The sequence below is a fragment of the Argopecten irradians genome, chromosome 1 (assembly GCF_041381155.1).
Source record: "Argopecten irradians isolate NY chromosome 1, Ai_NY, whole genome shotgun sequence".
Taxonomy (NCBI): Eukaryota; Metazoa; Mollusca; class Bivalvia; order Pectinida; family Pectinidae; genus Argopecten; species Argopecten irradians.
Genome location: NC_091134.1, coordinates 36,899,193 through 36,915,621, shown reverse-complemented (window position 1 = coordinate 36,915,621; position 16,429 = coordinate 36,899,193). Strand labels below are relative to the sequence as shown.

Below are 16,429 nucleotides of genomic sequence, written 5' to 3'. Positions count from 1 at the left end.
AACTAGAGAGATTGAAGAGCTGCTGATTGGGATTAAAAGGTAAGTTGGGTCGATAAAGAGAAAGAGGAGGAAATTAGTTTAAAATGACATTAAAACATGTAATGACAATGTTCAAAAATGTAACTATTTATCATCTCTGTTGTTAATCGATATTGTGTCATAATATGCATGCCTGTGTTATTTCACATTTATACTACATTTTACATTTCTTCTATGCTATGACTATGTTATGGTACGAATCAAATTGTTTTAACGCACCTGCAATACTTAAAAGTGTTCAGAAATGCATGGTCAGGAATATCTATTTCCAGTATCTATCTTATACTTTTTAATCCCTCGTTGTAAAATACTGAGTTGTAAGAAATTGGACGCGGTTTTTTCGTAATGCAAAATATTTTTAAATGAGTTCCTATACTTGGGTGCCGAAAGGGCATAATTCATCAAAAGTCATCATTTTATATCAAATTAATTACTGTATTTGTAATAAGGTTCATCTTCATTATTTCTGAATTTAAAACTCAACTATCATTTAGTATCTGGCATCACTCTTCCCTGTGTTGAATATTCTGTCATAACTGTGCTATTTTACATTTATAAAACACTTTACATGTATTTTATTTGTTGGGTTAACGCACCTGCAATACTAAAGGTGTCAAGAAAATGCAGGGACAGAAACCCCTACCTTCAGTATTTATTTGGACTCGATAATTCGTTATAAAATGTATTCAAAACAGTGTGGTAGAATTTGACACGGTTTCTTGGAATGCTGTACTGCGTCATTTTACTTCATAGAATAACTCCAGGCCTGTAGACATCATTTGTTGTGAAGAGTTTTCTTAAGTTGTTGATGAAAAATAGTTTAAAATAAATCCTCATGATTGGGCGCCATCAGGGCCATCCTCAATATTCCAGGGGCTCCGATCACTTCCGATCTCTACATCCCTTGACTATTTCATAGTAAAACTGGAGGCAATAGAATAGAACAGGTAATTTAGTAATTTGATGTACATCAAAAGAGCCGTATAACGGTACACTGTGGTTGACTGTGTGGCTTTGATGTTAGGCGTCGCTCTCTCGGTAGTCTTCAAAGGAAATCTTTACTAGCCTCTGACTGGTCAAATGTTTTCTGCTGAGCTGCCTTCAATTTCACTATGAGATAGTCCAGGGGTGTAGAGATCGTAAGTGATTGGAACCCCTGGAGTATCGAGGATGCACCAGGGCATGCAGCATCATTTAACATACTTTATCATATCATATAACAATTATCATAATGATTGTAATTTTATTACATTCATCGTCACCATTTCTGAATTAGCCAAAATTTAGTATTCTAGAACAACCTTTACAATTAATTTGTTTATCAGATTTAGTTCATACTGAAATTTCTCATTGTCAACACCTTTTGTCTTTGATACGTTATTAACTACTATTGTGACTTTATTATATGATACGTATTCTGTTTTGTTATCTCAGCAGAATTATGAACACATGCTTTATTGAAATATATCATACTTATTACATATTGTGTTATTACCTTTATACATCTTTGATGGTACTGATGTGTCATGGTTCCGTCATCAGGTGAATACTCCTTCCTTGGTTGTTTCAGCGCTGTTCCCCAAGTGCGCCGACTGGGGTGATCTGGTCCCAGCCCGGAACTACTCAGATATCCTCAAGTATATTGAACACTATTGTTATGAACACTATTGTTATGATATTTAAAGTTCATACACAACTGATATAACTGGTGTGCCCTCTCTACTGCTACCCTCTTTCTACCTCAGCCACATCGATGCCACCTCAGTCTCTCTTCAGACCCGCTCTATCAACCTTCTTCTCTCTCTTCAACCTCTGCAGGAAGACACCACATTCTCTACCCTCGTTGCTGATGTTTTCGCTTGTCGTGGATACGGTCCTCCCATGGCACTGTTAGCTCCACCAGCACTGCCTGCTTGGACGAAAAAGACCAAATTACTATGTATAGCCTTTGATTGGTGACTGCTATTTTTATCTGGTAGAAACGTCAGTAAGCCATTCAGACCTGCCCTCAACTGCCATTTTCCTGCTGTACCTATCACTCAACTGCCTTCCACATTGCCTTTCCCACTCTGGTTCTCAGCCATGACGAAATTGATAACTTTCAAGCCGACTTTGTCCCTCTTTGGTCAGGTGTACCGTCCATCCGCTAGAGCCACTGAGGTAGAAGAAATGATATGCTCCAAATTGGCTGGTGTGCCACATCTGGGTCGTTTGTCTTTCCCCACGTCGCCAAGTTAGATGGAGCCGACAATCCGTCGTAGACAGACTTTTGTTGGAATTGCAGCCTCTAAGGCTCCATGTACAAAATGTCATTCCATAACAATTTCTTTAGACGGGCGCCTTCCCAATTCAGCCAACTTCCTTGTTTCTTCCTACCACTTTTGAATGTTCTTCCATTGCACGAACTACCCTTTGAACAAGATGTCTTCTCTCCTTCTGGTTTGATGTCCTCTACTTTCTATACGTTGTCACCCCAAGTCTTTGTCTACCCGCAGCTACTGTTCCAACGATGATTCCATGTTGAAGTTGTGATTATGCCTCTTTTGTAGCCTACTTTACTGCCAATTTACATTCTGCCCTGATGTTTACTCTTGCCTCTCTCATCTCGACATCTCGACTGTCCCTCAACATTAATAGCTGTCTGACCTTTGTCATCTTAATCTCCTCCATCAATGATGTGAGAAGTAGTTGCAACTTACCTCCAGAACTGTTATGTTCTGTGCTGTTGAAGCTTCTTGGGAAAGACAATAATCTCCTAAGTACCTAATTGCCAACCTTTTTATAGCCTCGACAGTTGTCATTGGTACGACATAGACTAACAGCGGCTAAAGAACCCTTGGTAATACTCATATCCAGGTCCTTATTTTCCTGGTAAGCCACCCCGGTCGATAATGTCCATCTATTTTTCGAACTGCCTCTGTCTACCAGTATCGCTGAGTGAGTTGTCAAAGCATTTCCCCAGGCACTTAACTGGCTTCTCGGAAACTGTTTGAATTGTTTCCTTTGTAGTCTTGAATGCTTGCTTCGTTCTTGATCTTCTCCTTCTTCTTTTTCAGAACTAGACTTCCAGACTTGGATAGGTTTATCTTTATATACAGGTCCAAACGATTGTATCTTCAATTTCCTGAAGAGCTCATCTTGCCTCTCTGATTTTCTTTGTGCTGATGGTCATGTCATCTATAAATGCCCTTACTGGGGGTTGTCTAACTCCTGATCTCATCCATGTTCCCCTACTCATCTTCTCCACTGATTTTACCAACAGGTTCATGGCTTCAGCAAACAGAATCACCGACAACGTACAGCTAGTGACTATCCCGACCTCTAGACGTTGCTACGAGGAAAGGTTTTAACTTAGCTGTCCCCATGACTAAAGGTAAGGATATTCAATGTACTTTATCCCAACATACAAATAGAGGATCTTAATCTGAAATTTATCAAACGAGTTCAAGTATTTTATATTGATATCAAATTATTTCACGAGTTCGATAATTTTTCAGTTACGAGTGTAAGACTCTATATCTATCACATAACCTTTATTTATAGAAATGTAAATAAAAATTTAAATTTCGTCTTTATATAAAACGGTAGAAATCCGTCTAGGATTGACGTTTCCGTCTACCGAGACAATCACGCGACGTAATATATAGATTATGACGTCAAAACTACATGTGGCGTCATAATAAATATAGTTTTATAACACATGTGTCTTACTATATTATTTTATGACATGACCGTATGACATGGCTGGACGGGTCAGGGCCCAGTTTAAAAAAAACAATCCTTAACTTAAAGGAATTACTCAACTTAAAAGTCCCCATAGTAAAGCATTAGAGAAGTTAAGAAAAAATATTAAGTTAAGGAACCTTCCTTAAAATCTGTAATGCTTTTCTTTGGAAATTTTTAAGTTAAGAAATTTAAAGACTGTTAATGAAACGGGGCCCAGTTATGTGATAAATATGTCTCTGGACCCAATACATTTACTTAAGTCGAAGACGCTGAAAGTTTCCGACGAACGACGTATATATGTTGTTCACAGAAACAAATATAGAGAGACATATGTGTAAATGTACTACACATATCAAGGTCAACCACCCAAAACTTCCACTAGAAATAAATTGTGACCGACCGACTCAGAAGAAGCTGACAAGTCGCCGTCCTTCCAAAATAGGACAACAATGATTTGACGTGGCAAATTTTATTAGTTGGAAAACCAGTTGTTCCATAAAGTAAATACACAAATTATAAACTCTAAATCATACAAAAGTGTTGCTTTAAATGTTGTCCCCAGTATACAGTAATTGATTTGAATGTAAACTGTACATATGCTATGAAAATACAGATATGCTGTTATTTTGAAAGATCTCTTTTTATCTACAATTGTCATAATGCAATGAAAATTATGAAAGCGTTTAACCAAAATGTTTTTAAGTATTGGATAATTACAGCATAGTTAATTAGAGTTACCATATAAGTTATAAACTTTTTTTTCTCTCTAAAACTGTACAAGAACAATCAACTTCAACTACCATACAAAATACTCACAAACTAAAACTACAAACCACAAACATTGTTTTCACCTACAAATTGATATTCTGACAAAATATGAAAAACATAAAATTACATAATCAAACACTTTTATATAACTCTAAATATTGAAAAAATATAGAAATCTAAAACTGGAAAACCACAACTACATAACTAATAAATATTTACACAAGTACAAATCACAGGTAGCTTTCTAAATTACAAAGCAAAAGTAAATTTTTTAAACTTGAATTGAACAATGCTTTACTTCAAATCAAATACATGTACAAAATTGAAGAGAAAAAAACCCAATAGTTTTCTGACAGTTCTACAAATTAAGATTTATTCAAAATTAATAATTTTGTAAAGCGTATTGTAACTTAATCATAACCTTTCATTTTTAATGATTTTTGTTTTGCTTTTTGACCTATATTTAATTAACTAACCCTGCTTATCTAGGCCTCAAAAAATTCTAATATTTCTAATGTAGTACAAAAAAAAATACATAAACATTTTTTTGTCCTACATTAAAAATCATTTTTCGTGCCATTTCTGTGTAATTTGACATATGACATCCAATAAACAACGGGGGCTTTGGTTTTAACTTCTCTACAGATCAGCTGCAGAAACGATTGATTGCGACTGTATATTCAGGTTAACATCTAAGCAAAGGTGTAAAGCTTTACCGTTATCAAGCTTAGCCATCCGGTTTAGACTCTATATGTAATTCAAAAAAGGTATCAAACATAGCAATCGTGGCTGATAACTTATATGCTTACAGGCAAATATGGACAACCAAACTATTCTCGATCCCCCTTAAGAGCCCCACGACGCCATAGAAATAAACACTCGCATCGTCGGAAACCTAAGAGTCGACGACCTACGCTTGTCACAAACGTAAAGCTGATGAAACACTTGGTGCTTATTTACATCTACATGTGTTGAAGAGAGAGAGAAAAGACGCGATCATGTTATAACTGGTAAGTTATACAATTTTCGAATGACATCAGTACACCGGCAAAGATAGACTATAATACATTTTCTTTCATACCTACGGGTGTAATACTGATCTAGGGCAATACACTCATGTCGCATGAGGCTGTATTGCATGACTACCCAAGCAATAAAGCCTCCTGCTCTCAGTCGTGGGTTTCTTCGAATTTATTTCAAGTTGTTGGGATATTAAAGTTGTAAAATTGCAATAAAACGTTGAGGTACGACAGAAAAATGCTCTTTCATAAGTGGATATGAAGCCTCGGCAAGCCTCGGGTTTTACTACATTTTGTGAACCGCGGGTAGAATATCCCTATCCTTCATATCCACATATGAAAGAGTCTTATGATATATGACTAAGCGAGAAGATTACACACAAATACTATTAGATCTATTTTAAATTGCAAAATTTTTGAGAAAATTGTTTTACTGTGGATGATTTTGTAAGAGTTGTATTACATGATTGTTTGCCCCCGATGTTTCGTTTATAAATAGGTGCTGATGCAGGAAGTAGGTTCAGTGTTTGTATCCGGTTACTGCACTGTTACACGTAGGCTAGACCGAAAATGCGAATCATCTAGCTGATCGAGTCTTAAAATGGGCTCCTTTCTTTCCGTTTTAGAAATAATGAGCGTATTTGTAAACGAAAACAAAATGAAAAGGAACTCATTGTAGTTCTAAATCATAGAACAAGTTCCAGATTATTTTATTAGATTGTCATATGTCATTATTAAAACAGTGTTCAAAACAAGAAATTTACTAAGTCAATATATTGACATTAAAGGCCAAGGCCGACCTGGTTTAATTGCTACAACTTTAGAATGACTATACCTGTGCATTTTAGTATGTCGGGAGTTTTATTCATTATGCAGCCACCAGAAGAATATGAGGACAGCATTGAGACAGCAGCCTTAGAGGAAGTGGCAAGCTACGAAGAATTGGTAGACGGCATAGATATTATGGGTGATGCTAGACATGGATGGAGAAAGAACGCCATGGATAATAATGTTAATGTTATCGGACAAAATTCACATAAAGTTCTACGTCATATTTATGTCACATAAGCAAATGGTCCAGTTTCCGTGAAAACTTCGCGACTAAAAAGTTTTATGAAGAAGTTTAGAAATCAATATCCATAAACATTCACACACATGACAGAAATCTAGCGATAAACAAATTTATTACAAGCCTATGCTATGTTACTATAGTGATACAACTAATTTCGCTGAATATTTTCTGCTGGCTTGTATTACAAATCTGTTAGAGAGTCAGGGTATTCAACAAACCCAAATGATAGCTGGTATGCAACCAAAAATAAAAAAAAAACATGATCACGACTTCTTCAAAACAAAGTTGAAGCCACACTAATACATACATTTTGGTGCATGAAAAAATGCAATGGGGATCCCGATCTGCTTAAACGAAACCTGCTGAACGTAATCAAACATTACAAAGGAAACCACTTCGAATGTCATAATTAAAGCAAATGTAGAACAGACAAAAATTATGAACCATCCAGACAAAAGACAAAATTACAACACAAGTTCTGTTTAGAGTCATCACAAATTCAGTATTATAGAAATACCCACAGGATTGTGCCCTTGCACGTGACACCATCCTCGATACTCCAGGGGTTCCGATCACTCACGATCTCTACACCCCTGGACTATCACATAGTGAACTTGAAGGCAATTCAGCGGAAAACATTTGACCAATCACAGACCAGCAAAGATTCCCTTTGAAGGCTACAGAGAGAGCGACGTCCAACTTCAAAGCCACACAGTCAACCACGTTGTACCGTTATACGGCTCTTTTGATGTACATCAAAGGACTAATTTACCAGTTCTGTTCTGTTGCCTCCAACTATGAGATAGTCCGGGGGTGTAGAGATCGTAAGTGATCGGAACTCCTGGAATATCGAGGATGACGTGACACATGCTATGTTGAAAGTTTCAATAATGTGATGAAAATTTTTCATGACAAACAGATTTCATTCAGTACCAAACAATATAAAACGCGATCTGAACTAACAGTCTGCCATTGGAATACAAATGTGGACAGATGTTACACTTCTATAAATCGTCACAATATTCCAAATGTGGACAGATATTATACCTCTATAAATCGTCACAATATTCCAAATGTGGACAGACGTTATACCTCTATAAATCGTCACAATATTCCAATTGCTTGGAGGTCCACAAAAGAAAATAAAAGGTACACAGCTTTGAGCTACACGTACAGATCAAGCATTAGGAACAGAATGAAGAGAATTGTGTTTTACTTGTAAATGACTACCTCACTTTGTTATGGTAAACCAGTTTTCATGGATTAAATTAATAAATAGAACAGTAAGTACGCTTTACATTTATATACTATAGTAGATTGTACTACACGTGTTACTGTTTACAATATATATATTCTGCTGCTAGGGAGTTGCTGATAACTTAGACTAGGCTCCGCCTACTACTGATAAGAAACGGGTACTTAACTAGGTCGCCCTTGGCCTTAAATAGAACGAGTTGATTCCAAAAAAATGAAATACCCTGTATACACGTATAACAAGCGTGGCCATGAGCAAAGGTAATTTCGAGTAAACGGTGAGTAATACAACTGTTTTAACGATTGACACTCATTTTTTCCACATATATCGACTGTGGCTTCTCAAATGTTTATTATACTTCATATACAGCTAATACTAAACGTATAATGACCATGACATGTTGTTCGTAAATAGTGAGATGCATACATGGGGCACCAGAGTAAAGTATTTTATCGTACATGTACAGTGTGTATAACCATGCATGATAACTACATGTAAATCACTTGAATAACGTTCGGTATCAGTTACTTGTCTTTTCTCCACTGAAACTTGCTCTTAAATTCTACGCATTTAAAAATACGATACATTCATGATATACATGAACAGAAATATACTTATATACATCCAGAATATAACTGCCGTCCGTAATACAAATTTATTTATTAGTTACCTATTGATTACCAGATATATACGGTATGTATTTTATACAATATACAAGGCGCGAAGTTAACTCTTCAAAGATTCGTGTTAAAGATAAATACTGACGCCAATTTACAAAAGTCAATAGTATATTAAGTGCAATACAAGATATATATATATATAATATGATGTAGAAACTGGAGCTAGGAATGAAGTAACTAGTGCTGCAATATAATATTAAACATTTGTTAATTCAAGTTTATTAATCCGACACAAGTGAAAGTGTTTAATTATATAATATATGCATGTACACATTGTACACTACATACCTGTAAAATGAATATAAATGTGCCAATATTTTTATGGATGGACTAGTAATGTACACTACATACCTGTAAAATGAATATAAATGTGCCAATATTTTTATGGATGGACTAGTAATTTCAACATGCGCAACCCAGATACATAATTCAAAAATAGAGAATCAAAGGTGGCCTAGAAGCTAATGAGTTGAAATAGCTCGAAAATCAGGCAAATACATACTGATATATCAGCCTCAACATATTATTTTAATTGTACCTGATGCATGTAAGTACACAGATACTTTATGTTTATACAAAATTAGAATTGATTGTTGGCTGGATATTCGTGCCAAGTCCCTGTGTATACAGTGTACATGATAAATTGATTGGATATATATCCATATAATATTATAAAATAAAATGAAATCATGATCAAGCTGTACTTATCTGTTCTTCGACCTTCCATACAAACTACCTGACTTGCACTTATGTTTACTTACATTTGTTTGCAAGTCTTGTCGAGTCAACCCGTGGGAGGCCTATTCAGGAAACACCATACAAACACGTGTTCGATTTCTATGTACATTTTCAATAAAGCGTGAAGTCGATCTGGCGTGAAGTCGAGAGCAAATAGAAGTGTTTACCAGAGATCAAGCAACTTTTTGAAATTGATCGCTAAATCGTCGTAGTTATCAGAGTTTTGTGCCATTATATGGAAATGTTAAATATTTAGAAAATTAACTTTATGTATAATTCAATGAATACACTTAGTCTATTATAGTTACATGTGTAGCCTTAGACATCAGGTCGCAGTGACCAGACCGTTATAGACGGTTATTCATGTATATGCCTTGTAGCTATCATGACCAAGTCATCGGGTTTCGATACACTATTACTTAAGTGCGTATTCGTGACAAGAAGTGGTCAGATTACTTAAGGATATGTACTCTGACATTTATTATAAAACTGATTGATGTTGAATGTCCATGTACCTCTATATAAACCAAGATTTCACAAGTTAACGGGGTCGCTCTTAAGGACTCCACGAATAAACACCAGAAGCTACCAACACGTGTTTGAGTCCTACATATACACACCACTACAGAACATACCACCAAACTACAGAACTTCTACATTTCATTGGTGCTGTGACCAGGATGTCTAAGGCTATATATGTAACTATAATAAACTAAGTGTATTCATTGAATTATACATAAAGTTAATTATCTAAATATTTAACATTTCCATATAATGGCACAGTTTGACTCGTTCTTACTTCTGTTCCAACGAGCCCATTTGTTTGATTTTACTTGTATTCTGTGAGTTTTAGGCTTATTTTGGAATCCATCGTGTACTTGTGTACATTATTACAAAGTTTGTTTGGGAAATTCCACTTTAACTGCCTGGGGATGCGAACTCGATATTTTAGCTCTGTGGCAATGAGTCGGAATTACACGAGGGTTTTTCTGTTGTTTTTGAAAAAATGGAAACGTTGGACATTTTTTATTAGATGATATTTTCATAAGGATATATGCTCTATCATTCAGCAAAGTTTGATACGTTGTGACGAAAATCCTCCCACCCCCAAGTCAAACAGCTAGTTGGATACAGACATACATGTATATATTATGCACAAAAAATGAAGGATTAAATCTCATAAGTACGTACTTACAAACGCCAGTTACAGCAACAGACATACATAATTTGTCATGATTTCGATTAGAATGGATAAAACGCTAGATTGACTTGTTGTATTACATTGTTTCAATAGCATATATGAAATTGTAACTACATCAGTAGTCAGACAGAGAAAAAAAGCTATACCTTCCATAGTGTCAAGATTGCATTTTCAAGCTGTATCGTATGTAAGACGGATTTTGTTTATTGACGTTTCTCAAGTTTTATAGCTAAAGCCAGTATTTATTATAATTTTTGCATATTTTCATTTTATTCGGCGTACAACATTTAATCTTAATTTGTTAACTGTAAAAAGAATTTCATGCAAATTACCTTATAGAATTACTCGAATAACCTTTACGCGATTAGATTCAGTCCACGGTATATCAAAATTTATAATCTTTGTTATTTTAACTCCAATTATTAAAAAATGCATAGTTCTTGAAAAGTGGACATATCTAATCGAGTTGGCAAATATTCTATGTCATACATAGTTTGACACAATGAACAAAGTTGATTTTCTCAATACGAAGGAAATTAAAAATCAAAACGAATGATCGTAAAGGGATTCCTTACCTTATCTGAAATGAGATGCTCCACCGCTGACAAATGGTATTTTTTCACTATCAAAAACAGGAGCAGACGATTTAGTATTTTTCTTCAGTTACAAAAGTTACTTACTTTACACCATTACCACCATTGAAAAGTTTGAGCTTGTAATTTTACTTCAAGTTAAAATATGAAAAATAATTAATTGCATCCCGAAAAAAATCCGTGTCACTATATCCTATATGGAAGGAAGTACTGATTGCGCATGCACCAAATTAATTATTTTTATATTATTTTTTGTGTTAATTAGACATATATATACACGATTCAACACCAATTATTGTTCAGCTGAGGAATATCATTTATGCTCTGTCGGCGGTGAAGCATCTTTAATGAAAAGAAATTAATGAAAAAAAACGGTATATACATCACTGTTAGTTTTCAATTTGAATGCATTTAATTTTTTTGTTAGATTTCAAATTATTATTATAATTATCTTCATTTTCCTGTCCATACAATCTAGATAAAAACACATGTATAACCGCTGTCCTTTATACTGATTTATTATGAAACTAATTGTATATGGAAACAATTATGCACATTTCCATATTCTAGTTCATAATTATACAGTTTAAAAAGCCTACAGAGACCAAATGCTCAGGAAAGTTAACATGCACCCAATCAAGAGCTCCACAGCGGGTTTTATCGCATACATAAACTAGTACTGTTTGTATAGTATAGTAAGATAATGACTTATACATGTATTGTTTAGTATTAATTGTTCTACGTTTGCTTCTATATTTGTATGAAAATAGTTCATACTTTACAATTAGTTCATGTGTCGACCTCAACACTTACAAACTTACATATGCATAGGACCCACGATAGCTAATGGGACAGCGAATTGAATTATTTGGACGAAAAAAGTGCAAACGTATGCATACTTATAAATTTATAAACAGTGTATATCAGCTGCATAAAACCTAAATTGTCTAATGTTTAAATTGCAGTTTCAAGCAAGCATGGAGTCCGTTATAGGTACTGGTAGCCATGCCGAGTCTTCTGAAATTCCATATATCAATGAAATGACACCAATGACATCCTCGTCCCAGGAAGAAGAACACGAAGAGGGCAAGAAGACAGCCTGTGTGAGAGATCAGTCGCCCTCGCGGGAAAAAGCAGACGATTATAATGACAAAAAGATGACCTCTGTTAGGGACCACTCGGCCCCTGATGGGGGTTGGGGCTGGGTGGTTGTCATAGGTAGTCTCGGGATCCATATCATCATATGTAAGTAATGGGTCTGATACCTATGGATTTATTGATTTCTACTGATAATCAGAAAGTAAATGCATTTTCAATATTTTATATTGAAATTTGTATTTCGGCGTTTGTGGTATCATCGATGTATTTTTGTACTTTATTGCAATATTACAAATAATTTTCCATGGTTTGTTTTGTAAAAATGGAAGACAAAAACATAGCGCTCGCTTGTTATGCCGTACACATTTTAATAACTGGTCTTCTTGTCATTTCAGTCGGAATTGAAAAGTCGGTGGGTATTTTGATGAAGAAATTTACAACAAAGTTTCAACAATCTGCCTCTGTTACAGCTTGGGTAGCCACTTTACCAGCAGGGATGCGACTTTTGTTTGGTATAGGTTTATGATTTATCTTTTGTCATACATATTCTTCATTTATGTTCAAGTTTTAATGAGAAAACATATCAAAAACATCTATCCAGATATTAGTACTCTCCAAGGTTAAGAATAGAACATTCTGTTAGGAGACTAAGGCATTGTATTCAAACAGGGACGTGCCATGGCTTTAACAGTATATATCAATCCCGACTTATGTAATTAAGATGGATAACGATGAACAATAGCTATCTAAAACACGCGCTGAAATGAAAGATACATCTAGAGGGGTGTTATTCATAATGAATGTAATGAAAATTTGATTTATGATATAAAGAATCCAAGTCTGACTCATGTTTCTAAAGTTTCCCTTTCTAATGAATCTCTACACGGATATTTATATAAGTATATATAGATATTTTTTAAAGTTGAGGAATATTGACAGAACTACAAAAATATATAACATGATGACAACGTACAAATGTAATCACTTTCAACAGACATTTATGTTTGTTTTAATCTAGACCCTGTGTCGGCAAGGCCTAAAACATTTTGATTAGTGTTTATCTTCTATGCGATGCAAGGTTTATATCCGTTTCAGTTATTTTTCAACCCTGGTGTAATGCAGGGTTTAAAACTATTCCCTTGATTTTTTATCAGCCCCTGTGTGCAGCATCCTGATCCAAAAGTACCAGTACCGGCCCGTGGTTTTAGCAGGATCTATCCTGATGGGTATTGGTCTCTTACTCACGGCTTTCTCCACAAATCTTCTGTTCACTTTTGGCTGCTTCGCCATTGCGGGGGGTAGGGAACTTTATTGAAACCTATACTCCAGTAAGTCTTGTCAGGTAAAGTCAAGATGAAATGAATCGATGGTAGAAATGCTCAACATCTTTCTACATTTTAATATCTCAAATTATAATATGTAATGGAAAGATTTGAAAATACATTTTAAATATATATTTTGACTGAATTTAAGTATATTTTGAATGCTTTAAACTTTGCTTTGACAGAATTATAGCATAATAGCCACATTTAAACCACTTTTATTTGTTCTTTATATTCTTGAATCCCGTGTGATTTCTTTATTTACGCCATTCATTTGTCCATTGCTAAATTTAGGTGTTGGGAACTGTCTTGTCTACACACCGTCCGTCGTTGTGGTTGGTCATTACTTTTCTCGAAGACGAGGATTGGCCGTTGGCATAGCAACCTCAAGTTTTGGAGCCTTTCTCTTTCCGACTTTGATTGAATATTTGTTCGACCAATACGGATTTAGAGGGGCTTTCCTAATGTTGTCCGCAATAGCGTTAAACACGATGGTCTGTGGCTGTGTTTTTAGACCATTGAAGACAATTCAAAAGTACAAAAGGTACATACATTGAAGTTCAACTCTGGATGTAGTTTTATTGACTTGATGTTATCGAAAGGTATATCTATGCAGTCTAAAACACAACTGTCCAGTAGAAATGGTTTTGGGTTCGTAAACACTGAATAGATATCATACGAGATTAGAATTCAAAACGAATCTATCTTGAGAATGAATCCGAAAATGAATCCACTGTAAATGAATCGGGCGATCTATAAGACAAAAATATTTTTAAAATTGGGCAATCTATACTGAAGGGGTAAAATGTCTAGCATTTTTAACGACAGACGTTACCTGTTTTAGTATTATAGATATATATTGGATTCGGGTATTTTTTCTACTTCTTAAAAATTATTAGAATAAATTAAATAAGACGTTTAACTTATATGTAATTTGAGTGTTAATTGTTCTATTGTTTTTCTCTCTCAGTGAGACGGCTTTGATAAACAACGGTTCACCATCATGTGACATAAATGGAGGACATCTTTCAAAGCCAATTTCGAACAAGCGACACACGTTATGTGACAATTGTGTCCATTGCTGTAAAAGTGTCAACAAGTATACACGTAAACTGCTAGATATTCTAGGAAATTACAGATATCTATCATTCTGTGTTGCCATTGTAATGTTCTCGATCGCCTTCCAGTCAGCTTATGCCTTCATTCCATTGTACTCGACCCAGATTGGTATCACAGACCAGGATTCTACTTACATCATAGCGGTGACCATACTGGCGGACGGCCTCGGACGTATAGGGATCGGGGCCCTATTAGATATGGGATGTGTTAAACAGCACAGAATAATGCTGTACAGTATATCACTATTGCTGGTTGGGGCCGTGTCTTTAATTCTGCCTTCTACCAGAACATTGGCTGAACTCTTGGTAGTGTGTTCCATATATGGAGTTTTAATGGGTGGCATTATCTCGCAGAAATCTGTAATCGTTGTTGACATCCTCGGCATCAAGAAACTGGCGGATGCCTTCGGGTTATTGTCATTTTTCCAAGGTATCGGCGTCTTTGTTGGTCCTCCAATCACAGGTAAGGTGTGACTTATGTTTCAATCATAATCATATGTTTTAAGTATTTTTTTATGGAAAATTATATATGCAAATAACATGAAAGGAAAAGTAATGTATTGATTTACCAGTATGATTTTTATGATTTTTGAATGTAACAGATGTGCAAATCATTGTTTTATTTATTAGTCGTTTTGAATATTAAATTATACAAACCTTTATTTTTTAAATTTTTTAATACACAGTGAATGTGATTGAATTGTATATACACAGATGTATACAGCATATGGTTATATGATCAATATGGTGATTATGCAGACGATAGTGGAATTTTGGCGTTGATATGTAATTTTAAATATATATATATTCGTAAAGCGAAATCGATATTGACATTATTATTGATATTAATTCTTGATCAGAATATATTTCGATTCCCAGACGCTCTGTTTTGATAATTTTTTTGAATGAACATGGAACCGATATCGGTCAAACGAATGTGTCAAAGACCTTATATTTCTATATCCCCAGGGGTGCTAACTTTCATGTTTTGGGTGGGAAACTCAAGAATTTTTTGCCCGACTACCGCCAAGACATGTCTATCGGAGTGTGTGTGACAAAATCTCAAGCTTGTGAAAAATATTCTCCTATATTCTCACGCGAATCTATATAAACTATACCGGGGTATCTAAACTATTATTGGCCAAATAAATAAGCAAAAATGACGCAATCACGAAAATTGCATTTGCTGATAATCACTTCCTTTAAAAAGTTCATTTTTTGTGATTAGTACATCATTATACCATCTACAATATTCATGATGTGTACATCATTTTATCTTATACAATCTCCATTGCCTCGGTAGGACTACTACGGGACATCAAGGGCGACTACTCGTATGGATTTTATTTTGGAGGTGGCGCCACTGTTGCCGGAGCGACCATTTTTTTTATCGCGAATGTAATACATTTGACCAAGACAGATTGCTTGAATTCAGTTGAAAAGGAAGAACAACTATGACGAATGAATCTGGAATTAAACAAAATGTTATGATTGTTGGTTTTCATTAAGACTGGCCACCAGTCTCTAAAATATTAAAAAAATCGCTTAATTTTGGCTTGATTATTTTTTGTCTCTTCTACATGTCTGATTCCTAATACGGTAGCTGACTGAGGACACACCAATTAATATTTCTATCTCGTTATAACGACTTATTATTTCGTTATAACGACTCATTATCTCGTTATAACGACTTAATTGTATCGTTATAACTACTTAATTATATCGTTATAACGACTTATTATCTCGTCATAACGACTTAGTATCGTTATAACGACTTATAATCTTGTTATAACGACTTAG

The 16,429-nt window shown here is 35.0% G+C and overlaps 1 protein-coding gene across 3 annotated transcripts; it reads left to right on the top strand.

The window, feature by feature from the left end:
* Nucleotides 1-3,319: 3,319 nt before the first annotated feature.
* Nucleotides 3,320-16,178, top strand: LOC138326351 (monocarboxylate transporter 13-like). Of its 3 annotated transcripts, XM_069272475.1 has the most exons (8): nucleotides 3,320-3,412; nucleotides 5,345-5,543; nucleotides 12,057-12,336; nucleotides 12,585-12,701; nucleotides 13,344-13,487; nucleotides 13,806-14,055; nucleotides 14,482-15,092; nucleotides 15,933-16,178. In XM_069272475.1, the coding sequence occupies exons 3-8, from the start codon at nucleotides 12,069-12,071 to the stop codon at nucleotides 16,085-16,087; spliced, it is 1,545 nt and encodes a 514-aa protein (XP_069128576.1). In that variant the 5' UTR covers nucleotides 3,320-3,412; nucleotides 5,345-5,543; nucleotides 12,057-12,068; the 3' UTR covers nucleotides 16,088-16,178. The 3 variants fall into 3 exon arrangements, with proteins under 3 accessions (XP_069128576.1, XP_069128582.1, XP_069128571.1); XM_069272481.1 differs by lacking the exon at nucleotides 3,320-3,412 and having other exon boundaries at nucleotides 5,251-5,543; nucleotides 13,344-13,415; XM_069272470.1 differs by lacking the exon at nucleotides 3,320-3,412 and having other exon boundaries at nucleotides 5,251-5,543.
* The last annotated feature ends 251 nt before the right edge of the window (nucleotides 16,179-16,429 follow it).

Bases quoted from the DNA above. Each gene is read 5' to 3' on its own strand.
- LOC138326351 (XM_069272475.1), top strand. From the start codon at position 12,069: ATGGAGTCCGTTATAGGTACTGGTAGCCATGCCGAGTCTTCTGAAATT. The intron at 13,488-13,805 runs GTAGGGAACTTT...TGCTAAATTTAG, and splicing joins CTGCTTCGCCATTGCGGGGG to GTGTTGGGAACTGTCTTGTC. The intron at 15,093-15,932 runs GTAAGGTGTGAC...TTGCCTCGGTAG, and splicing joins TGTTGGTCCTCCAATCACAG to GACTACTACGGGACATCAAG.